This window comes from Lichenostomus cassidix, chromosome 15, assembly GCF_008360975.1.
Source record: "Lichenostomus cassidix isolate B80296 chromosome 15, HeHo_3.0, whole genome shotgun sequence".
Taxonomy (NCBI): domain Eukaryota; kingdom Metazoa; phylum Chordata; class Aves; order Passeriformes; family Meliphagidae; genus Lichenostomus; species Lichenostomus cassidix.
In genome coordinates, this window is record NC_139496.1 from 4,234,183 (window position 1) to 4,258,956 (window position 24,774).

Here is a 24,774-nt window from a genome sequence, read left to right on the forward strand (position 1 = left end):
GATTGTTAGAGGACCAGTAGTCAAATAACCCCACATTATTTCACACATTGAAAGGGTTTTAGCATTTTATAGTAATACTGTAAACAAAAGATTAAAAGTCAAAATATTGTACAGACAGAATGACACTGATAAATACAAGGTTTGGAAAAAGGCAAAAAAGCTTTTCCTTTCCTCTGCAGCATTTTGTAAAGGAAGAGCAAGTTTGTTTACAGGGGAACAAGAGGAGATCTAGTCCTAAAAGAAAAACACACCTTTGTTACTTGAGGTGCTACAAACTTTGTGACTGCAGTGCTGTGAGTGGAGGGTTCATGAACTTGCTGCTGGGGGTCCCTGTGGGGTGTGAACCACTCTGATTTCAGTGTAGCTGGAGCAGGGGCTGGCAGTTCCTAAAGTGTCCCTTGGTTTTGGATCAAAGGCGGGTTTAAATAAATGATAAATTACACCATAGCTCAGTGTCAGCCTGCTTTGGAAAGCAGGTTAAGATATGTTGAAGAACAGCACACAGAGGTGTCCTGAGAGACTGAAAAACACCATCTGCTGCCTTTCAGCAATGCCAGTTTAATGAAAAGTTCCTAGAAGATTCTCAATGTCTGTAATTAATGGCCTGTTGCATGATTCTGAAATAGGTTTCACAAAGGTCATTTGCAGTTTTAATCACAGCCTGCCTGTGTTGTCAGGCTAGAGCTGCTTCCAGGGTTCAGAAGGGCAGAAAGGAAATAAAACCCCACAATGAAGAACATGATTTACTAGGTTGTCATCTCCTCTCTCCCTTCCTTCCTTTCCTCAATCAGACTCTGGGAGCCAGATACAGCATCAGGAATATATCCACACAAACACAGCATGGCTGGCTCCTGGACAGTGACAACACACTTCCAAATGGGACACAGGCAGAGGCAAAAATCAGTGATTTCCTTCACCACTTGAAATTCAGACTCCAAAAAATTTCTCATTTTTGAAATGATGGACTGACACACTTTTGTGAACTGTTATGGATGAAGAAACCTGGAGCACACGTGGCCACTGGGGTGAGGCAGCCTGGCTGGGGTTACTCAGCAAGTTGTCAAAATTTGGAAGATTTGCATTAAAACCTTAGGAGATACAAGAAATGTTTTCACATTTGGATATGTTGAGGTACAGAGGTTATGTGCTGTGGCAGACACAGCTGCTTTTGCACTGGCACTCTTCTAACTTCCTTTTTTTTGTTAATGAGCACAGAAATCTATAGTAAAATTGCATCTGGAGTTACTGAGAAATGCTGCTGCAAACAAGACGGTGCCTCGAAGATGACAGGAAAATTCTGCAGGAAACTTAACAATGAATTACTAACTCAGAAACAAAGGATAATATTTTAACCACTAATGCCCTAAAGTAACATCAAACATATATATTAATGGCATAGTGACAACTAAAAGAAATAACTATTAAGTTTCAAATTCCTTCCAAAACAGATAAAGTGACAAAAGACCTTGTAGAGTTACACGTAACAAGCTTGGATGCCCACAACTACTACTGGTTTAGCAGACTAAAAACATATTGCACAACAGTTGATATGGGAACAGAGAACGTTGGGTTTGTAACCCGTTACCAGGACAAACCTTCCTCCTGCTGGGAGCAATCCCGGAGCCTGGGGAGCCTCAGCCAGCAGGATCCTGGCAGGGGAGGCTCCAGAGGGACGGAGATGCTGCCCTCCCATCCGTGCAGTGGTGTCAGAGCAGTTCCACCAGCAGGATCTGAAAGCAGAACGTGGCCCCAAGGAAACATCTACAAGAGCTCGATACAGCGCTGGGACATGAGAGTGGCTCGACAGCTACTTGCAACATGCTATTATCCATAACTACACTGGCAACACAGGCACAAAATAAGGCAGTGGGTTAAATTAAATCATAAAATTGTTAGAAAACATGCAAAAATAATACTGAGTTTAAAATTTAAAAAAAAAAAAAAAGTTTCTTGCCCCTTGAAGTTTTTCCTCGTAAAAATGCGCATAAGTTCCACGCCTACACGTCGAAATCCAACCTTTAAAAAAAAAAACCCAGAGTAAAAAGCCCCGAGTGCCTCAGTTGTTATTCTCTTTGGTTGTGATGGTGACCAGCTGCTTGGCAGCCTTGGCAATGTCGTAGGCGCACTGGATGACCTGCTGTGTCACCAGCTGGATGTCGGGCGCAGGGCTGGGCTCGGCAGGCAGCGCTTTCCTGCACTCCGACTGCAGTCTGTAGGCACTGGATGTCAGCAGGCGCAGGGAAGTCCTCACCAGCTCCGATTTGGGCTTCTGGGAAGGGAAAACAGAAGCTGAAGCAGGCAGAACAACACAAGCTTTTAATTAGCCGGCAGTGCTCACAAGGGTTCTTTGATGCGGCCAGGCTCTGTCTTCCCCCCGCTGGAATTTCTCTTCTCAGGGAGATTCCAAACGGCTGCCAGGCAGCAGGCAGGGAATACTTAGCTCCATGCCCTCCCTTAGGAAGTTACTCATGCTCATTTCTGGTGCCTGTTTACTGTCCCAGCCCACGCCCTGGCTGGCAGGAGGGGACAGCGTGTTCAGGAAGATCGGTGCAGGCAGGACGACAGCCTTGGCTCTTTCCTCGCAGTTTTGGAGAGGTGGGGAAGGCTTTATAAGGACTCAGGCACAGGGATTTCACTCCCTAAATTTGCTGTGAGCAAACAGATCACTTTGGTGGATGCATAACAGATTTAACATGGCTGCAGGAAAGAAATCCAGGCAATGGCACTCAGATGGAAAAGGGGGTGGTGAATCTGGTGAAATCCCCATATAACCACACAACTTTTCATGCCAGATCCAAGTACCCCCAGTTTTGTGCAATTCTTAAGAGTTTTAAGTTCAAGAGTACAATTAAAGGCCTGGACTCACACTTTAATCCTTCCCAGTTGCCACGCTAATACATACAAAGGTGCATCATAACCCCTTCATTTCTCCTTACCTTTGGCTTTTCATTTTGACAGGAAATAATTTCTGATTTTTCACTCTGAAGGGAAATTAGACACGAGGAACGAGGTCAAAACCATTTTGATGGTGGCAGGTACTTACTTTTGGGAACAAGGCTGCCATTTCTGTCACTGCCACATGTATTCTCTCGGAGCACGGTATATAGCTGCAAAAAGATGCCTGGGTTATTCATTGTGTAGAGTTCCTTTCCCTTTTCCAGTTATTGCTCAGTGACTGTTATTCTAAGAACAACCACGTGGCTTCAGAAAAAGCAAGAATTTAACCAACAGGGCAAAATTATTTCTTAGATTTTCACTGTTCTTCAGAGGTGGTTTGAAGGAGTAAGTGTCCATACCTTTTATATAAAACATTCTCCATTTGTGTGCAACTTCAGAACACCAAGATGCCTTCTTGGATTAATTAATACCCAGTAAATAGACAAGGCACAGTTCTCACACACATGCATCCCCAAACTACTAATTACATTCACAGTCTCTGCGTTCCAGGCTAAATATTCACTCAGTTTGATGAATTAGTTAATAAAATGAAGGTAGATTCCACCAGTCCTCCTGGATTTCACTTCTGATTTATGAAACAAATGAAAATTGGTCTGTTCAGAATAGATCTTAGAACTATTTACCATAAACTGCTGTGAATAGTGAAGTGTTAGTGTGCTCTCTCACAAGGCTCATTTCAAAAAACTCGTTTTTATGCTTCCAAGACTCAATTTTAGCATAAGTTAGTTCACGTGATTCAATCTTAAGCAAGAGAATCTCAAAAATCACAGAGCATTCAAGAAAACTATCCAGCCATCTGTGGGTTATGGTGGGTCAGTGCTCTTTCAAGCAAAAAGAGGCCCCAAACCAACCCCCCCAGTCATTATTTATTTGATCTTCTTGCAACACCAAAGGTGCAAAAAAATCAGTCACTTGCAAATGCACTGAGAGAGAAGCAACACACTGGGGTCATTTTGGCAATGCAGGAAAATCGCTTTAAAAGGAGTATTTCCATGTGTCTCAAGTCACATGAGTTCTTCCAAAGAAACTAAAAGAGGAGAGAGGTCTTCCAAGTTCACCACATTTCCCCTTCTGCTGTTAATGATTTATCTGCTCCCTGCAGCCACACTGACCAGCACCCTACCTCGTTGAAAAGGCAATTTACTGATTAAACCTTTCACTAGCAAGGCAGAGAAAGCCCTAAGAATAACCTGAATGAGACACTCAGGTGAACAACATGTGTTTCATTGTATGTTCTCTAGGTCAGCTAGAGCATGGCCTGGAGGAATGGCTTTAGTTTAATGTCTAAACACTCACTGTGAGCTGGTGAAATGCTCTGACACTGTGTTGGGTTTACACACATTCCAGTGAGACATCAGGAAGATATTCAAATAGTGACAGCTTGGAAAAGGAACCCCTCATTAGCAGTAAATTGGGTTAATCTCTTCCTCCAATCTTGACTTTTGCTGGCCAGGGTTTGAACCTGGGAAGTCCTGTTTTAAAGAGCTTCTCACTCAAATGTCATTTTTATTTTAGGCATTAACAAACAATATTTTGGTCAGGTTGGAAGATACCATATAAACACACATCTTTTTTCAGGGATTTGGGATACAAATGATCTCATTTGACCCCCAGCTGTCAGGTGTGAATGTTCCACCTTGGCAACGTGAAACTTCTGCTACTTTTGCAATGGTGCAAAGAAGCAGCAACTATGTTCATAAAATCACAGCATGGTCTGGGTTGGGAGAGACCTTCAAACCTTAAAGATTTCTTCCTAAAGGAAGAAATTCTTCCCTGTGAGGGTGGTGAGGCCCTGGCACAAGCTGTCCAGAGAAACTGTGGCTACTTCATCCCTGGAAGAGTCCAAGGCCAGCTTGGATGGGGCTTGGAGCAACCTGGGATAGTGGAAAGTGTCCCTGCCCATGGCAGGGGGTGGAACAAGGTGGGCTCTAAGGTCCCTTCTAACCCCAACTATTCAGTGATTCCATGATCCAACCAAGTTGTTGTAATTTAATTTATCTCAATAAACAGAACAGAGACAGAAAAATCCTTTACACCAAAGCCAGCTCCAGCTCCAGCTCCAGGCTGTGGTTCTGTTCCCCACTGATCACTGCTAGCAGCTGAAGGTGCTGTGCCACACCCCTGGCCTGGACGGGCTGTCTGCAGCTCCCTCATCCCCTGCAGCATTTCATGCATCGCCTTCCACGACCCCTGTGCGGCCTGAGTGGGAGGGAAAGAGGCAGCAGAGAGAAGGAGAAAGGACACTGTGCCTGGGAGGCAGGGACAGAGGCCAGAGTACCAGGAGGCAGGGCCGGGCTGCTGGCTGGTCAGAGGCTGCAGGGGGGCTCTCTCAGCCCCGGGGAGCCGTGTGCCGAGGCTGTGTCTGAGCTGGGATGTCCCTGCACGCTCCGAGGGCCTGCTCAGCCCACAGAGCACAGGAAAAGGGATGGGAGAGAGTGAGAAACAAAAGGAAGAAGGGGTTTCATTAATAGATGATACTCTTGCATTGTTTTTTTTACTCTCCAGTTATCTACGCAGCACATGGTTTTTCTCTACAATACTGCCAGCATGAGCTTGGAGGATGTGTTATTACATCCTCAAGTATCTCATTTTGGTAAGGAAGCATTCCTCTGTGTTAAGGAAACTAGGGAAGAGGAAAACAAAGAACAGTAGCTTTGTAGTTCAGTGTTTTACAAGATCACACTCATCTAAGCATAGGCAAACACTCCACTCCTGTACCACTGTGTGGTACAGAAAACAAAAATGCAACGTAACAGGTTTTTTAAAAACCTGATCAATTTAACAATGAAAACCAGGTATGCTGCATCGTTTCCTTCAATTATTTTTCAAAAACTTGCATGCTGTATGGTGTGGTAGACATAAAAAATAAACTCATTTAAAGCTTCTCTGTGAGAAACAAGGAACAAGAGATTGGAGTAGAAAAGGTTACGCCAAGGGCAACGAGCTCAGCACAAACACGGCAGAAGTCGTCACTCGGCGTGAGAAGGAGAGGCCACGCCGGCCCTGCTAAAAATAGCAAAGTACAAGAAGGAAAAAACACAGAACAGAAGTGGCCCCATTGTTGTGCACTTCTCTGAGCAAGGCAGGAAGTGAGGGCTCAACACAAACCACTGCTGCTTCTCCCAGGCACAGAGGGCACTGAGCTGGGGCCACAGACCTGCCAGCCTGCAGGGCCAGGTTTGCTGGAGCCCAGAGTGGTTCAGCCCCAGAATGTGCTCACAGCCAGGAAGATGTAACTGATTTACAGCCTTTTAAAAGAGCTGTGTGGGGAGCACCACCTGATCACTTTAAGTCACCCACAGCTATCCTGGAAATTGTTCAGGTGGGCCAGAAGTTCCCTGATGTGCTCAGTCAGCATTCTGCTTACTCAGCTGGGTCTGTGTCTAAACCTAGTAGTTCAAAATACCTTTTGCTGGTACATAATTTGTGCTCATACCTCAGCAGTAAAGCCAAATTCCTCCCCTTTCAAATTTTCTCCTGCAGCATGACTTGGTGTTACTATCACATTGATTATCTATGGACACAGAGGGGCGAAGACCCAAGAAAAACTTGCAGCAAGTTCTCTACAACACGTCTGACTTGTGTCTTGTACAACACTCATTTTGCAGCAGGACTCACAAGCCAAGGGCAGGGCAGGCAACACTACAGCCAGAACCCACTCACAAGGGGCTGGCCACTTGTCCCCAACTTGCCCTGTGGCACTAAGACCAGGACACCAGCAAACACCACAGATCTACACATTTCACAGGTGTGAAATAGGGAGGCTGTATTTTCCTTTCTCCTGTACTACAGGTGAAAACACCTGAAGAATTTTCTTTGTTTTCTTACCAGCTCAGAGCTTTTCCAGCACTCACTCCTTACCTGTCATGTTTGTTCTCCTGTGCTGCTCGCAGCAGCTCCTGGATGTTCTTGGTGATCTGCTCAGTTTTCCTAATCACATCTTCTGTACTGGGCAAACTGGAGCTGGGGGCTGAGTCGATGTCCTCAGGGATGGACCCCTCCCCCTGCCAAATGACGCTGCGCTGCCTGCCCTTCCTGCCCGACCTGCAGGGGAGCAAAGCAGGGTTGGCCCGGGGACAGAAGTGGCTGTTGTCACAGCACAGCTGTGCCACCTCTGTCACAGCACCTACCCTGGCTCCTCCAGCTCCACAGGGGTGGTGGGGTTGTCGTAGTCGCTCTCAGACACACTGCTCTGCTTCTCCAGCTTTGAGGCCTGCAAAGAACAGATTTACTTCAGCCTGTGCAGGAAGGAGCAGCCCTAGGCTGTGCCAGAGCCATGTCCTGTGCACGTGGATTTGCTCTTTGCACAACAGCTACCCTGGAGCTGCTGTGCCCCTCTCCCCATGCCAGGCTCCTGCTCAGCTTGTCCCCGAGGCCCTGGGCACTGCCAGCACAGCACAGCCCCACCAAGTCCCTGAGCACCCAGCACGGCAGGACAGACAGACAGACACAGCACAGCATCCTTCCCCTGCCACTGAAACTGCTCCAGAACACACTGAGAAGCCCACCAGGAGTAGAGACCAAATGGAGCAGCAGCACCATGAAACAGGAGCCTGAACAGTGAGCAAGAACCACTGGAGAGGGGGAGAACACCAGAGAAAAAGAGGCCAGAGACCACGGGAGAGAGCCTGAATGCAGGGTGGAAACTAGAGGCTGGCCCTGGCAAGACCACTGCAAAATGGGAGCCCAAAACAAGGGCTAAAGACTGTGGCAATGGGAAAGCCAAAATAAAGACAGGAGACAGAGATGGGGGAGGCCAAAGTGGAAGACCAAGTGAATGTATGGAGCTGATGAGACCTGGAGTTCATTACAATTTGGGAGCCAACACGAGAGTGGTTAAAGCCCATTGCAAAGTGGAATCCAGAATGGGTGGGAGGAGAAAGTGTGAGGAATTGAGGCCCATTGAATGCTTAATACTGGTAGAGAGTTGGAAGACCAAAGAAGTGAGAGCTGTGCCCCAGAGCACAGGATGCAACAAGGGCAGGAGGCCCAACCATCAGAGTAGAAGGCCATGGAAGAACAGTGTCAAAGAGAAGGCAGGGGCCAATCCCAAAGTGGAAGCTGAAATGACAGCAGGATGAATGCAGGGAAGTAGAGGCTGGACTAAGCACAGGTTGAATTAAGAAAGAGGTACCAAAATGAGACTGGAGGCCAATTTCTCAGCCAGGCCCTAGGATCACCACACATCTACCTCAAGTCTCCTAAGAAATGCAAAACACAGTGTGTCTGGTGTCAAACACACCATTCTGGTGTCATTCTGATCACAGAGCAGCAGCTCAGGGTCCTTCACAGCCCCAACAACCAGCCTGGGGCTATTACAGAAACTCTGAAGGTACCATGAGGGAATTTCCAGGGGTAAAATGTAAGGGATACCTCCAGTCTGCATCCCTGACCCAAACATTTAGGAATCTGCTTACAAAATAATACTTCTACCTTGAGGACAGACCAAAAATATGACTAGGAATTGGTTTTCACTGCCTGAGATTCAGTACATTTGTTAAGCACCCATCTGATGCTAAATCCAGCAAATCTTAACTGAAGCACCTGGACTTATGAAACCTTCTCAATTTTAAAGTTACTTTGCACAGAAGGAAAAAGCAGCATATTTTGAACACTCCTCTCTCAGGACAGCTGGTAAAGATCAATTTTAAGAGTGACATCTATTTTGAAGATAAGAAACTATTATATGTAGAGTCTGACCTTTGTCCTCTGCCAGGTGTATAGAGACAACAATATCAATAGTGGCAAAGCTCTACCATCTGGTCAGAAATACAAACAACAGTGATGAATTGCAAGAAGGATACTATGGAATCACTAATATAGAATCAGTGTAGAATAAAAACAGCCCACCAAACCCTCTGCAAGTTTGCAGTACTAGATCCTAGTACTACTAGGATTGCAGCCAAACCCAGATTTCCATTTGGCAAAGCAGGATATTCCCTGGAAATTTTTATAATCTATATCAACTTGCAAATCTAATATTTTCCGGACTGATACGTCCAAACACTGTACATTCAAAATAAAATGGGGACAGAAGGAATTAAAAAGCAGGTTCTGTGTCCTGGCAGGGAGAGGCCAGAGAAAACACATAAATCCCCCCAAACTTCTTATCTGTAAGGCAAACAGTCAGTCAGGACCACCTGGATTGGTGCAAGCCACCAGCCCCCAAGGAAAGCAGCTTTGAAGCTGGGCCTCATGCAGTGCTTTTAGTCAGCAGGAGAGTTGTACATTGGCTTAGAAATATCAGTGAGAGCCTGGAAAAATCACTGTCCAAACAGCAGCCAGCTTGTCTTGTGGCTGCTGTGCAGCTGAACAAGTGACCTGGAGAACTGTGCGTGGTGTTAAAGGCTAAAGATGTGAAGTTAGAGAGAGGCAAGTGGCCACAGCTCATGGCAGCAGGAATGGAAGTGAGGAAGTTCTGCTCCATGCAGGCTGGAAGGCCAGGCAGTGAGAGGGGGAAGAGAGAGGATGTGGTTCTGGGGAGATTGGCACCTCCTCCAGGGAAAAGATGGATGGGGAAGGTACTTAACCCTTCGTGTGCTCTCATCCCTCGACCAGGATAGCGTGGAGGGGAAGGAAGGTAGAGATGAAGAGGAGGTCACAAACGCACTCCTCCCGATCTAAAAAAATGGGAAAGAGAAAAACACTCGGGAAAAACCAAACACAAAACACAAACAAACTCTTAACTGAAACAAAGGAACATCCTTAAAACCATGGAGATGACATAAAGAAAGAATGATGTTGAGAATCTGGCTTAGGCTGAGTGGACTTAATTCTTTCAAAATACAATTGAATTCCTGCTCATTCTAATACTGAGATTTCAGAGCTGCTAAATTCCACGGAGAATTAAAAAAATTCACCACCATCCAAATTAACTAACTCCACATAACAAATCAATGCTTCAGAACAGCCTCTCCTATCCAAATTTCCACCCAAATGACCTATAAAAAGCATTGTCACATTTTGCAAACATTGTCACACACAAACGAATTCTGACATTTCTTGCTGTCAGAACTGCTTTCAAACTAACATCACAATATAATTATAAATGATCCAGATTTCATAGTTTAAATTAATTTAATTGACGGTGGGGATTCATCCCTTGGTGAATTCAACTGTCTTCTGTGGAATGTGCATGGAACATTTGCTCTCCCTCATGGCAAAGGTAACTTCAAAATACATTTTAAAGGTCTTAATGATGTAACTGGAAGGAAATACAAGACAGTGCTACCAAGAGGGGAAGACATTGTCCCAAACTCACACATTTTAAATGTGTGTTTAAAAGACAGTGTCCTGTATTCCTGCCCACAGGGTAATCTAAGAAAGTGAAACAAAAATTAACTGTTCTAGTTAATTAAATGCACTTGTTAATTAAATACACTAGTGTGTGTTGGGTCACTTCTGCAAAGTGTGAACACCTCAGTGCAAAATCCCTCTGGCTAAGAGAGAACTCCTTCCTCACATCACACAGGAAAATACTAAACCAAACCAATCTGCCTGACTGGCAGATCTAAACCATCTCCAGCCCCCATTTCTAAACTCACATTAAGACACTGGTGATCTGGGGAAAAATTTAGTTTTGCAAGGTGGTTATGAAGTTCCACAAATTGGTACCTGCCTGTGTATCTCCAGAAATACATGAACTTTACCTACCTTCTGGGAATACTATTTTCCCCACCTTCCTGGTTTTCAGACAATCACATATTGAGATAGATATATATGGGGTAAAAAAACCAGCTGAGCAGAAGCCAAAAGCTCCAGTTTACATATTCCAGAACTGCTATAGCTTCTGCTTTTCAAACCATCAGGCTTCTGCAGACATGTTAATACAGCAAACATGAACAACTCTCACAGTACTTATTCCCTGTGGTTTTTCTTCCCTCTGAGGCAGAAGCTAAGTGAACGAGCAGAGCCGGAAGAGACAGGAAAGCTGAACATGACAGGCAATGCAGAAGCAGCAGCAGTTTTACTCACGTGTGGAGGGAAGGGCTGCAGCCTGGTGATGTTTTCTTCTGGGTAGGTGACCTCCCCCATGGGCAGGTAGGGCTTCTGCCCCGAGCCAGTCTCGTACATGGACATGGGCCTGCTGCCCCGGGCCGACGGGCGCCGCTTTAGGGAGGAATTGCTGCTGGGGTCTGGGTATTCAGAACCACCTTGGACCTGATAGATATTGGTTGTGGCCTGTCTTCTGAGGTTGGTATTTTCACTCTGTAGCGTTTGGAGCTGAAAGAAATGTTTAGCAGTGGGATTTGGTTTCCTAAGAGCAAGTGGCAAAAGCGAAGTGACCGCGTGACACTCGCTTGGCAGCTTTGCTAGAAAATCCAGGTACTGTTAGCTGGGGGTTCATTTTTTTCTCAAAATCTACTTGACTTGCTTGGTATAAGCATAGAAACACTTATGTTCCAGATCTGGAAATATTTAGGAGCTGATTTCCAGCAGCTGTTGGGATTTAAACTAAGTTAGATGTTAAAATTGGCTGTTGTAGTTCAAAACACACAACTAGTTCCCTCCTGCCTGCTGTACTGGCACAGGAATCCTGGGATAGAATGAGGCTGTGGGGGGAAGGACTGCCAACACAACAGTTTTCCAAGCAAAGTGATCCATTTCAGCAGCCAATACAAGGACTTAGAAGACTTTAACATAAGGCCCACGAAATCTGCCAATGCCAGAACAGCAGCACAGACACCAGAGGCAGCACAAAGGAACTCGAGCTTGCTCTGCAAAGCAAGGAGAGAGTTTAGCTTATGAAAATTAGGCATCAGCTACTGCCATCTAAGAAGCCAACAAGAAAGCATTTTAAAGCTTTTCATTATTTTGCTATTCATTTGATAGTCAAAATGCACCAATTCTGATTATTTTGTTTGGAGTTACTTGGAGTAAGTTTGCTATATTAACACATCGGAAAGAAAAGATTCAGTGAAGAAAAACTGCAGCACAGTAATCATCTCCCTTCTGCTACACCATGTAAATATCCTAAAGCCTCATTAATTCATAAGCCAAAAAGTTTTTTTTTAAAGTCTAAATAGACTATATCTGTTTAAAGAAACTCAGTATAAATGAAAAGTTAATTCAATTGATGCAAGAGAAATCCTCAACCAGTACAAGCTGTTGAAAGATAAAGGAAACACCCTGAGATCTCCCAGTATTCACCATTCCAACAGAATAGAAGAGAATGTTGGCACTGAACAGACAGGGATAATCCAATTTGGTGAATTAGCTCAGCCTCAGGTGCAAGGAGCTGAACAGTCCCAGCACTCTCCAAACACTCTGCTGTGCCCCAGAACAGCAGGTCCACCTTACAGCCTAAAAAACTTCCTCTACACATCACTCTTGCAGTATGGTAATTATTTGGAAAACTGGATTTTTAACTCTATTTAAAGGGATTAATCTGAGGGTAAGCAGCCACCCCTTTCTAGCCAGTATGACAGACAAGACAGTGAACTCAGATATAAATTCTCCTTTACCCCACAAAAATATGGATAAATGCACACACATAAGATGTGTGCTGGCACTTGCTTCCTCACTGTTTAAAGCTGCTTATATTGAAGCAAGATGGCAAAACCACACAAGACTTGCAACAACTGCCTTGTCACTTGGAAAACTAATGTCAAAGTTTTGACTGAAGTCAAATCATTGCCATTATTTGCTAGGTTGGATCACCACCAGACCCAGGAAAAAACATTTAAAGCATGTGTTGCACATAAATAGCTATAATCTCATATCTGATCCCAAAGCAGCTCCACTTTAAAATGAGTTTTCTCACTATCCTAATGCTGGATTATTTCATCCTCAGTTCCAGCAATTTTATTCTGACAACTTCAGACATCCCAAGAGCTGGAGGAAGAGGTTCCTCTACTGTATCTGTTACCTTTTTCTGCATAATCCTCAACTCATCACTCAGGTTGATGTTCACTTTCATTAACTGCTGAATCTTCACCTCAGAAGCCACCAAGGCATTTTTAACCTGCATATATTCCTGGGCTGTCACTGGTCCATCTGACAAGTCTGAATCCAAGCTCTAGGAAAAGGCAGAGAAAAATACTTACACTGTTAAGAAGAAGAAAACAAGACCATGAGATTTCAACAGCTTTTCATGTGCTTACTTTTAAGGCATCACAGATCAAATGGAGTTTAAATTAATAAAATCCATTAACCAGAATAATTTGAAGTCCTCTCTAAAAGCTATCTGCTGTCAATTAGCTCTTAGCTCCTCTAATAACATTTGCATCAGCATTTCAGTGACAAAATAGTATTTTATAAGGATTTCTAAAAAATATGCAATAAAGAGCTGAAAAGTTATAAAAGACAGACTGCTAAATATCCAGTGTGCATATCCCAGGGCAGATTAAAGCAGAACCACCAGGTTTTACTGCCCTTTGAGACCATTCTGCATTACTTACAGGAATGGTTTATCACACTTGGACACTACTGGTCTGCTGTGAGTATTTCTTCTGTAGGAAGCAGTAAATATTAGTGAAAAACCATGGAACCACTGATTCAGAGTTTTTTGGTAGATCCAATTATTTTATCTATGCAATTAGATCTGTATCGTATCTCCAGACATACATATTATTTTTCTAGAGAGGCATATTTTTACAATAAAAATTCCTAAAGCAACAACACTTAATTTTATTAGAAAGTTCATAGACTGAGGCATGAATATGAAAATAATTAATTAAAATATTCGATTTTCTGATAATTTATGCAGATTACCTTTATGAATAACGCTTGGGGGTGTACCAGTATTTCAAGCTTACCTTCTGCCTGTTTGATTTAGCTGCATTTGTTTCCAGATCTGTATCTTCATCTGAAGCAACACTGTCATAATCAGGTTGGTCATTGTCCTGACTTTCACTGCTGTGCTGATTGCTGATTGATTTGAGGATCAACTCCACATTTTCTGCAGATAAACATATTAAACACATAGTAGTAAGTCTAGAGGAGAAATGGAAGTTCATACTTTGAAAAAAGTTTATTTAGATTCACCTAAGAGGTATGAATGATTACTGTCCCAAACTTCACAGTTTCATGGTTTTGTCTTTTCATTTCTTTCAGGTGTTTAGGCAAGTTAAAATAAGTGGTGAGAATCATTTAGCAACTTAGTAAAATTCATACAAATTAAAGAACCCCAACAGACTACATTGGACAAATGGGTGGCAGCATTCAAATGAAAAATACGGGGAAAAATTAAAAGTTAGAAAAGATTTTTTTATATTTTCTCTCCAGAGAAAAAACAATATATAAAAAACTATTTAACTCTCTCTTCATCCATACAGAACTGCTGAGGGGCTCTGGGACTGATTAAACTACTGAAGAAGTGTCTACAAAGGAGCTGACAATAAAAGCTCACTCACCTTTGGAGCCAGTGAGAGAATTCCCCTGTTGTCTTCGTTTGGCATCACTTAAAATATCTATAACCAGTGTAGCAAACTCGTGGGCATTAAATCGAGCCAGTTTCTGCCTTCCCTAAATTACAGAATAATGCAGGGGGGAAAAAAAAGTACATCCTGTATCAGATGAACAGCAGAGTTCCTAAGAAAAACTAGGATTATATACTTAGAGTGAGTTGACTTTTAACTACATTTATTGCAAAAAGTGTGATTTAAAGGGGAAATGTGAAATTATTTTAGCCTCTTTCCAAGATGTAATTCTTCTACAATAATGAAATGCAGTAAAGCAATCTTACCTATGCCTATTTAATTACCTGGCCTATTAAATTATTTTTACAGTATTAAGAAGATTACATACCTGATTCCTGGTTGAGGAATATTCAGGATTTACAGGAAGAAAAGGGACCACTGTGGTCTCTGTCACGAGTGTGCTGTGGTTCTGAGTAGCAAGCCAAACTGTTCCAGAGGAAAAAAATAAAAAAAAAAAAGAGGGAATAAGCTTCCTGTACTGCTTGACAGTATTTCTTTGTCAAATAAAAGACTGCAATTTCAAACACAAACACAATCAATTCAGAGGAAAGCGTTTTCCCAGAGGGTTCTCTACTTTGTGAAAAACAAGATTTTTTCAATTAACATCCCCTTCAGGCAATGCAAGACAAAGAAACTCCCCTCAGCAGTAATTACTGAATACAGAAGCACTTAAACAGAAAATGTGCTTGGATTGGCATCTTGTATGCAAATGAACAATTCAGATTTGTTTCATTCTAGAAAGTCTCACTCACCTGCATCTGTTTCCCTTCTGTCAACTTCATCATACACATCCATGGCAAGTTCTTCAAATAAGTGGTTGCTTAGCTAAGGGTGGAAGAGAATAATTGCAGTTTGAAGAGAAATGAAACCCAGTAAGATCTCTGATAACAGAGAGTAACAGAGAAAATGTAAGAGCACAACTTTGCTCTTTTCCTCAGCCTCTATAATTCATAGAAATGCTCCTTTCTCAGCCTGCACATGTATAACCACCCCATTTCTAGGTACAGAGACAACCATTCTCTTCTAGGCTTCTCCTTTCCTGGTTAATGGATTTTTTTTCTTGCCCATCTGGCCACAAAAAAGACTTTTTGTGTTTAGGGTGAGGCAGAGCTACTGTGGGAATGAGGTACCAAATGCTACTGGAGATGTGGATTTCAATGAACAGTGAAGGCTCACAAAATATTGGTGTGTTTCAAGCTGTTCCTACAGCACATGGGTCAAGAGATACTCGTGTTAGAAAGGCTGAAAGATGAAGTGAAGAGTTTGTCATATCTAGAAAAGGAGTTTTACTTACAGACTGAAGCTTCTTCTTGGCTGCTTTTGCCAGTTCTGATACATCCAGACTGCTATGAAAACAAGAAGTGATCATTACATCTACAGCATTTCAGCTGTTTAATTGTGTAATTAAACACAAATTCTACTTTTCAATGACTCAGTGATTAAAATGTCACTTTCATCTGAACCCTCCTAATATTTTAGTATTTTTAGCATTGTTTTTATTACACTGTTGTCACTAATATTGCTACTATAATACCACAATGAGCATATTCTTTGGCTTTCTTACACAACAATTTTTAAATTTAAAACAAAATAATACCAAAAAATCTTTGGAATATGAATACCCACAGTTTTTACCCACATCATTTTTATGTTATTAAAGTTTTTCACAGAAAATTTGCAAGCAGGAGGTTGGACAGTGGTTTACTTACAGCCGCCTTATTTCCAATTGCACAGCAATAAAAGAGGAACAGGGACTTAAAATTAGTACTTGATACTTCTTATACAAAGAGGATTTCATTGATCACAATCAAAAGTTAAAAGCATTAGTATTACAAAAATCAGGAAGATACTCAATTGGTCCTTAAATTATTTACACAATCTGTTTCCTAGGAATTCCCCATATGTGTTCCCTTCATAGAAATGTCTCACTTTCTCCCTGCATTTTAACAAACACAGTCAGCTTCTATAATTTTCTGATTTTATTGATATCCCAATATACTTGCTAGGAAAAAAAGCTTTCAAGACTAATAAAGGCATACATAAAGTCAAAATGGCAACAAGCTTAAAAGGTGTTTCAGAAAGGAAAGAAAAGCTAATTATTAGGGTTTTTTTACTCTGATGTTTACAGACATGTGATGGAATCAGCAACTTACCTGTCTGCCATCTGAGGTATAACAAAGTGCTGCCCATTTTTGTGCTCTAGAGTTGAAAACAAATTGCACTTTAATAGGTTGCTACTGGCCTACAGTTTTCAATAATACAAGCATCAGGCAACACAGAATAATTTATCTTGCATGTAATAATGCAATTTCCAATTACAGGCAACTAGGAAGATATAAAAGAAGGCTCCTGCCATGATTTCCAGATGTTATCAAAGGTTCCAATTAAGGCTTATTAACTGTATTAAAATTCCATTAAAAAAAGAAAATTAAGTTTTAACACAGGTACCTTTATGGTTAAAAATCTCTAAGTGTCCTCAAAAAGCACCCACTTAATAGAAAACTCCCCTGCTGTTGCATTTCAATTAGAAGAAATTACATGGAAGAGTTTCTACAGTATATAAAGAACATGTATTTGTGAAAATACAGAAAGGAAATTAGTTTTTAATTTCTATTATCCGAATTTTAAATGCATCATCCCAAATCTTGCACCTTATACTTTTTTTAGTTCTTTCTGTGTAATTTACATAACATTAGAATATTTGGAAGGGATCACACAGCACAGTCTGAACTGTCCTGTAACAGACAGTGACAGGTCTGGGAGTGCAGGTGTTGTGCTCACCTGGTTTCCTGCCACAGAGGTAGAAAGCCAACCTGTCTGTGAGCTCATACTGGATCTCCACCAGCCTCTCTGCCAGCTCGTGGTGCCCACCCTGCCTGCTCACACACAGGGGACAGGAGTCAGTCATTGACACCCAGAAATGGTCAGAGAAAGAGATTTAGTACAAGCCAACACATGTTTGAATGCATCAACCCATCACAGGCTCACAGCCTGGCTCCACCCCGTGTGCCCCAACCCATGTGTGCAGTCCAGCCCTTTCCTAAAACAATTGCTGAGTTAACCCACAGTCCTGGAGCCTGAACTTGTAAAAACCCTTCTCTGATTAATTCTTGCTAGATTGGCACAGCCTGTGTCATTGGGATCACAGCTGATCTCTCAGGCAACCAGAACACAGGCTGTGATCTCATGAAAACACTTGTAATTTTTATTCATTCACTCTTTCTGGGAAAAGTATTATTAGCATTTAACAGGTAAATTATTTCAGGACAGAAACATATCTTGGCAGGTCTATCATGTGATTTATGGACATCAGTTAATATATGTTAGAGGTTCCTACCTTGCATAGTCAACTGGAGTTTTCCCATTGGAATCTTGTGTGCCAGGATCAGCACCATAAACTGCCAGCAGCTCTGCTTGCAAAGTCTGTCCTGCCTTAGCAGCAACGTGGAGAGGGGTGTTTCCTTTCTCCTGCAAGAGATGAAGGAAAATATCTACTTAATCTGAATAATCTGAAATGAAAATAAATAATATGAACTGTTATTGATTGTAGATCAAAATAGTGAAAAAAAATGTTCTTACAGGATGAAAGAAGTTGGCTTGAGCTCCTAAGGAGAGCAGTCGCAAACAGGTCTCCAGATTCCCTGTCCTCACACTGGAGTGGAGTTGCTGAAAAAGAAGCAGAATTATATTTAATTCAGCAGCAACACCTGTGATTCAGCAGTGGTTTTTCAGCCATGCTTTGAGAAACAAGTGTGCAGAGTTCTCCCTACAGCTCATTTGTGTGAAAGGTTTCCTCCAAGTTCACCTAAATTAATGCCTCTTAACCATCACCTCCAGTATCCACACAGATAACCACAAAAAAGGGGTTTCAAGTTGAAGCCAAGATTTATTTATTTATGTAATAGTGCAGGAAACCCGAAATAGTTAAGCCATGAACAACTAAGGGAAGTCAGTGAGATTTGCCTGTGCTGTCCCAGGAGCCACTGACCTTGCTGAGATCCTTGGCAGTGACACTGTCGTCCTCCCGGCACGGCAGGCGATGCACAAATGCTAACATTTGATATTTAGCTCTAATGAACTCGGCTTTGTTGGGACTGCAAAGAGAAATCCAGGCAACAAGAAGGGAAAGGAAAGACAGATCAGTGCTTTCATAAGTAATACAGAAGCTCCAGAAAAAGGAAAATTCACAAGTGAGGATTGAATCAGAGCTTTGCGTGTTGCTAGTGGCAAAGCTAGGCATGGAAAAATATTTTCCTTAAAAAACAACCCAGTGCAGATTGTCTGACCATACAGAGAAAACTTCTGTTACAACCATCAAATATCTGCAGACTGTAGCATGTGGTGTCTGTTTCTTAAAAGAAATGCAGACTTTAAAATCAGGCCAGCTTAAGATCTATACTTACTATATGCAGTTATTTACATTTTAAAATGAAGCACCATAGTCAGGGACAAAAATCTCTGAAGTTTTATTTAATTCCTCAACCAAACTCAATTTTGTTAGCACCATGCAGTTAACTGAAGCACATGACAAAGAAGTCTTATGACTAAAGTGCAAGTAAAGGTCCTCACTATTGAGCAGGAATCAATAATTCAGAGAATTCAAGCACTGTATTCCCATTTTCGCAATAAATTTTAAAAAATTAATAATTGGAAATAAAAGAAAATAATAACTACTTTAGTCTTGTTCTCTTCCAGAGGTTCCTATGGATTCCTTGCTGCTGTGTCACTGGTGAGTGAAATAATCCCAGTTCTCTAACATAACAATTGTGCATTTCTCACTTACTGCACTTTATCCTGTGGGCCGGCCTTGCGCCGCCCGCTCATCACCGAGGCAGGGTCCAGCAGGGAGTGTTCCCAGATGGAATTAGCACCATTGTTGTACAGCGTTTCCACCATCTGAAAGCCAGAAAACAAAGTCATTTTGCTGCTGGCTGCACTATTTGTAATTATTTTCAAGCAGGTATCAAGCCAACAGGTTCCCACTCCACATGCTTAGGAGGTGATGATGTGGAGTGCAACGAGAAACCCCTTAAAATCCTCTGCTCTTCCCAACAGCAGATCCAGTGAAAAAAAAACCTTGCATTACACTGAAAATTCAGGTTGAAGTAGATGTACTGCAGAAGTGTGAAAGAAAAGTTGAGTTGACTTTCCAAAGCAAAGGTATCAAATTCTAAAGGCAAAGACAATTCTGATTTTAGTGGTCCATCACCTCAAAACAAGAGGAACAAAATGAGAATAACTCTGAAAAACAAAGCTTAAATGGACCAGCCCCTCTCAAGCAAAGTTTAGTAATTTAAATTAGATTTTAAAATATCTGGTTTTAATAAAGGAAAACAGTTTTCCTCTGTACCTGCAGCAGTGTTGGAGGCCACGGGGTGTGTTTGAGATGCCTCACTTGGGAGATGTGACGGCCCAGGCTCCTGTGCACACTGCAGCACTCATCACAGATCAGGATCCCCCTGTTTATGGATGCCCAGCAAGGATCTGCAAAAGAAGCCATTCATTGGAACACAGGAGGCAAGATGACCTTGGGTTTCAAAAGGAGAGTCTAAAATGAGGAGCTCTGCCTTTTAAGCTTCCCTGCTTAGCCACTGTGGGAGGCTGTAAATGTTACAGCCTTGCTGGGGCTCTGGATGCTGGGAAAATGGGAAACACCAGTCCTTGCACTCATGGGGGGTGTGGGATTTCCAGGACAAGTGAAGAGACCTGCAGTGGAAACTTGGGGAAAAGCCCCACTGCTTACACTTCTTATGAAAATACTTTCTAAACGTAACAAGACACTGAATTTATCACCACCTTCAAGTGCTTTACTTGTTATTTTGTGGAGTCCTACAAAAGTATTTCTAATGACAGCACCAACTGCTCTTTGGAAAAACTTTTTTTTTTTTTTAAAAAACCCAACTTGTCGAAAAAACCTTTTTTAAAAAACACCAAAACTATACACAAAGTTGCCACAGCAGCCAGGCTTTTTGACCCGTTACTCAGTTTTCAGTTCTATATTGTAACAATGTATTTTAAATTTCCACTTTAAATAACAAAAAGATACAAGAGTATCATAATAAAAAGGATACAGTCAAGTCAACAGCTCAATAAAATCCAAAATTCTCAAGCAAAATAACTTCATCTCTTGCCAGATCCAAACTGAACCATCTTATAAGCAGCCCAGAAAGAAAACTGATGGGAAGTGAAGTAGTAAATAATATATATGAGGTATTATGTAGCTTCAAACATCAAAAGGCATAAAATCAAGTAGGAATGGTACATTAGGTTGAAATAACAAATGCCCACAGGACACCAAGCAGGTCCCTTGGCTGCTCAGAGTTCAGTCTCCAGAAGAAACTCCAATTTCTGTCAGTGACACGTGAAACTTAACATGCCAGAACCCTGCAGGAACAGGCAACAGAGCAGCCAGACAGAGCTTCAGACCTAGTACATCCCAGGAGAACAAAAAAAGGAAATCAAGGTCTCTTTTATTTTGGAAAAATCTTAATTTCAAATGCAGAGATGAGTCTGAGGCCAAATCAGTGAGTACAAGGCAAGCCTGGTATCTGATGAGAGAACTTCTGAGTCCTGTCAGAACACATCTGAGCAGTGGTGCATCATGGAAAGGTCTCCTCTGACCCATGCAGCAAATGGACTGAATCCCTGCAAATGAGATGTGATCACAGCTGTGGTTTCTAAGCAGAGTTGATGATCTGGGTGTGCTGCAGGCAATGCAGGCAAACCTGTCCGAGCCATGAGGGTTGGGAGCATCTCCTGACCCACCACAACCAGCCAAGCCCAGAGCCAAATTAAAGCAGGTGTTTTAGAGAAAAGAAACATATCGATTTGTTAAAAAAAAAAATTATCAACAGGCACATGAACTCCTTGTTAAATCATTCCATTATTTAATAACTTCCATTATTTAACAACTCACTTCCAAGAAGAAAAAGAATAGCAATGGAGTGAGATGCATTCATGGTAACCTAATGATCCAAACTGAGGCAGCCTTCCAGATTAATGAGCCTGGTCCCTTCTTGTTAGAAACAGCCTCATCACACAGGGATGGGATCTTTAGGGATCCTTCCTCTTGCCTCTTCCCAGGCTGTTTATGAGAATTGCTCTGCATTACAAACAGTCAGCATTGGGGGTTTTCTTTACCTTCACCTCAACACCTAGTGCCCCTGAATATTTCAGGTTTAATGCAGTGAAGTGTCTGTCCTGGAATTTGAGTCATTTTTAAGGGAGACCTAATTATGGACTCAATCAGACTATGCTTAAGCCAGTACCAAAACACACAGAATCCCAGAATCACTGAGGTTGGAGAAGACCTCCCAGAACTGAGTCCAAGCTGCACCCAACCCCCACCATGTCACCCAGCCCAGAGCACTGAGTGTCACCTCCTGGCGTTGGGGGGGACTCCAGGGATGGGGACTCCAAACCCCACCCCAGGCAGCCCCTTCCAATGCTTGACCACCCCTTCCACCAAGAAATTCCTCCTGATGTCCAACCTGACCCAGCCCTGAGGCTGTTTCCTCTCCTCCTGTCCCTGTTCCCTGGGAGCACAGCCTGACCCATCCTGGCTGTCCCCTCCTGTCAGGAGTTGTGCAGAGCCAGAAGGTCTCCCTGAGCCTCCTTTTCTCCAGGCTGAGCCCCCCCAGCTCCCTCAGCCCCTCCTAGTGCTCCAGACCATTCCCCAGCTCCACTCCCTTCTCTGGACACACTCCAGCCCCTCCATGTCCGTCTTGGAAAGAGGTGTCCAGAGCTGGACAGAGCACTCAAGGAGCCTCAATGTCCAGCACAGGGGTGGTCACAGCCTGGCCCTGCTGCCCACGCTGGTTTTGATACATAAAACAAGCAGGGAGAAGCTGCAGGGCCGGGCGGGAGCTTTCAGGAACCTGCAGGGTGGTTCAAAACAGGAAGCGTGAGATGAAGACAAGGCCGGCCGTGGGTTTGAGAAGTGAGCTCCTGCCTCGGGATAGGAAGTGCAGCACAAGAGCTCCTGTAAGATCACCTCGTGTCAAAGAAAACCCTCCACACTCTGCCACAGAGACAAAGGGGGCATTGAGGAGGTTCCAGGGGAAGCACCGATTAATGCAGGTGCCAAGCACACTCGCTGAGTTTCAAAGGCTGCAGCCCTCAGGTTTCCTGACACAGCCCCCCAGCACCCACTGACAAACCCTCTGGTTTAGGGAAAGGAAGGGGTTGATTCCTTTTATTTACAAAAGGATTAAATTAAGATTTCTTTATACACGTGGATAAGCCAGCAGATTTCTAGTAAGTAAAGACGTGGCAGTGTCTAATGTCATGATAAAAGGCTGGGTTACAGGATTACCCCACAGTGATTCTGATACCCTGAGGAGCTTAAGGAGCACAAACACTCACATGCCTTTATCTCAGAGTCAGAACATCCCTGATGTGTGAAAAGCACAGATAGGCTACTTTGAGTGATAGGGAAAACTGCCTGCCTCAGACATGCCAGCTCCGTTTATTGCAAAACCAAAATTCTGCAAGGATACAAGTAGAACCTCAGAATCCTAGACTGGTTTGGGTTGGAGGGAGCTTAAAGTTGACCCAATTCCTCTCCCTGCCATGGGCAGTGACCTTCCACTATCCCAAGTTGCTCCAAGCCCTGTCCAGCCTGGCCTTGGACACTTCCAGTGATGGGGCAACCATAGCTTCTCTGGGCAACCTGTGCCAGGGCCTCACTACTCTCACAGGGAAGAATTTCTTCTGTAAAAAGAAGAAAGTGACTTCCTGGAGTTTAATTTTAATTTTTTGTTATGTTTTTAAACCTAGCTCAGATTTAATAAAAGTTATTCTCCCTTCTCGCACATCCTATCTTGTGCCAAATCAAGTGTTATCTACATCACAGTGTTTTAATTAATTTCAGCATGTGCATAATTAATTAATTATATTGGAAGAACCCGCCCAGAACACAAACAGCAAAAAACAGAGAGACAGAAACGATGCAGACAGAACAAACATTCAGAGCCGATAAAATAAAGCAGGACAGTTTTAGATACAAGAACAGCAGAACTACAGATGGTCAGGAGATGCAACAGCCTTTCTAAAGACAAGATCTGTTTCCATAAGCTCCCACACGGATCTGCAGTGGGAGACGTGTCAGCACAGAGCAGAAGCTGCTCCCTGAGCGTCTCCAGAAAGCTCAGCACAACTTTCCTTGCAAGCCTGAGACACCTACATTCAACCCCAGCCGTGGGACAAGTCCCAGTCCCAGTTTAACTCCCCCCTGACCCTGGAATACGGGAATGGATGAACGGCTCAGCCCAGCCGTGCTCTCGCCTTCCCAACTCCCCCAAAACAGCCACCGTCCCTCCAAGTGACACATTCCCAACCCACGCCCTCCTCCCACCTTTCAGCCCCGCGACTGGAAGGTGGGTTTCGGTCAGCTTTCCTCCTTCCCAAACCGGGCAGCCCCGCATTTCCTTTCACGCCGTTGGATGGCTACAGGATGTTCCCCGGAGCTCTGCCCGCCTCAGGCTCCCCCGGCCGCGGGAGGGGCGGCGGTGCCAGCGGGCCCTGGACACTCGGACACTCGGACACGGAGTTACAGCCCAGCCCTGCAAGTGTCCGAGGCCAGGCTGGACGGGGCTAGGAGCAACCTGGGCTCCTGGAAGGTGTCCCTGCCCATGGCAGGGGGCAGACAGGACACGCTTTAATGTCGCTCCCAAGCCATCCCGGCCCCCTCACAGGTGCAGCGCTGCCCGCTCCGGGCCGGTGACACCCCCGGGCCAGCGGCGCCCCCGCGGCCCCCAGCCCGAGAGGGGTCCGCGGGATGGCCCCACGCGGTGGCGGCGGCGGTGCCGTGCCTACCCGGAGCGCTGCAGTCGGCGCAGACCTCGCTGCTCCTCAGGCGCTTCGCCATCGCGGGACCGGCGGCAGCGGCGGCAGCGGGGCCGGTAACGGGCCCCGCCAGCCCCGGGCCGGCCCCGCGCATGCGCACCGACCCGCCCAGCGCCCCTCCGCGGGTCGCCCGCGCCGCCATCTTTACTCATGGCACAGGGCCTGCCTTAGGCTGAGCTCTGGCTCAGCGGGACAGCTCCGAGCGCTCCCGCCCGAGGCCGCGCCAGCCCGGCTGCTGCGCCCTGTCGGAGGGGTGATGGGTGAGACAGGGCTTCGGGAGGCTGGTGGAGGAGGCCGCTCTCCAGCAAGCCCTGCCCTCACCCGCCATGGCGGGCGGGCGAGCGAAACCAAGGTAGGGCGAAGGCAGGGTGAGAGCAGCCAGCGCTGAGCGCCCCCCCCGCGCGGAACGCAATGGGACGGCTGCAGGCGGGACGTTCCATCTATCCGCCCGCAGAGGGGGAAGGGGAGCAGCTTCCGCTTTCTGCGCGGCCGTCCGTGGCGGTGCAGCGAGGGGGATCGCGAGCAGCCCCCCTGCTCCGGCCGCGCTGTG

General features: G+C 44.3%; 1 protein-coding gene across 9 annotated transcripts; it reads right to left on the reverse strand.

Annotated features, from left to right (window-relative positions):
• Positions 1-51: 51 nt before the first annotated feature.
• On the reverse strand, positions 52-24,381 carry GIT2 (GIT ArfGAP 2). 9 transcript variants are annotated; one of them, XM_085075654.1, is made up of 21 exons: positions 24,195-24,381; positions 19,729-19,862; positions 19,162-19,274; positions 18,367-18,472; positions 17,958-18,044; positions 17,716-17,846; positions 17,160-17,254; positions 16,532-16,577; positions 15,673-15,721; positions 15,131-15,203; positions 14,707-14,804; positions 14,313-14,424; positions 13,716-13,858; positions 12,827-12,976; positions 10,933-11,181; positions 9,489-9,578; positions 7,089-7,171; positions 6,820-7,002; positions 5,237-5,353; positions 3,044-3,107; positions 52-2,269 (listed from the first exon to the last, which is right to left on the reverse strand). In XM_085075654.1, the coding sequence occupies exons 1-21, from the start codon at positions 24,364-24,366 to the stop codon at positions 2,057-2,059; spliced, it is 2,508 nt and encodes an 835-aa protein (XP_084931780.1). In that variant the 5' UTR covers positions 24,367-24,381; the 3' UTR covers positions 52-2,056. The 9 variants fall into 9 exon arrangements, with proteins under 9 accessions (XP_084931780.1, XP_084931779.1, XP_084931782.1 ...); XM_085075653.1 differs by having other exon boundaries at positions 15,673-15,724; XM_085075656.1 differs by lacking the exon at positions 24,195-24,381 and adding an exon at positions 23,734-23,884 and having other exon boundaries at positions 15,673-15,724.
• Between the last annotated feature and the right edge of the window lie 393 nt (positions 24,382-24,774).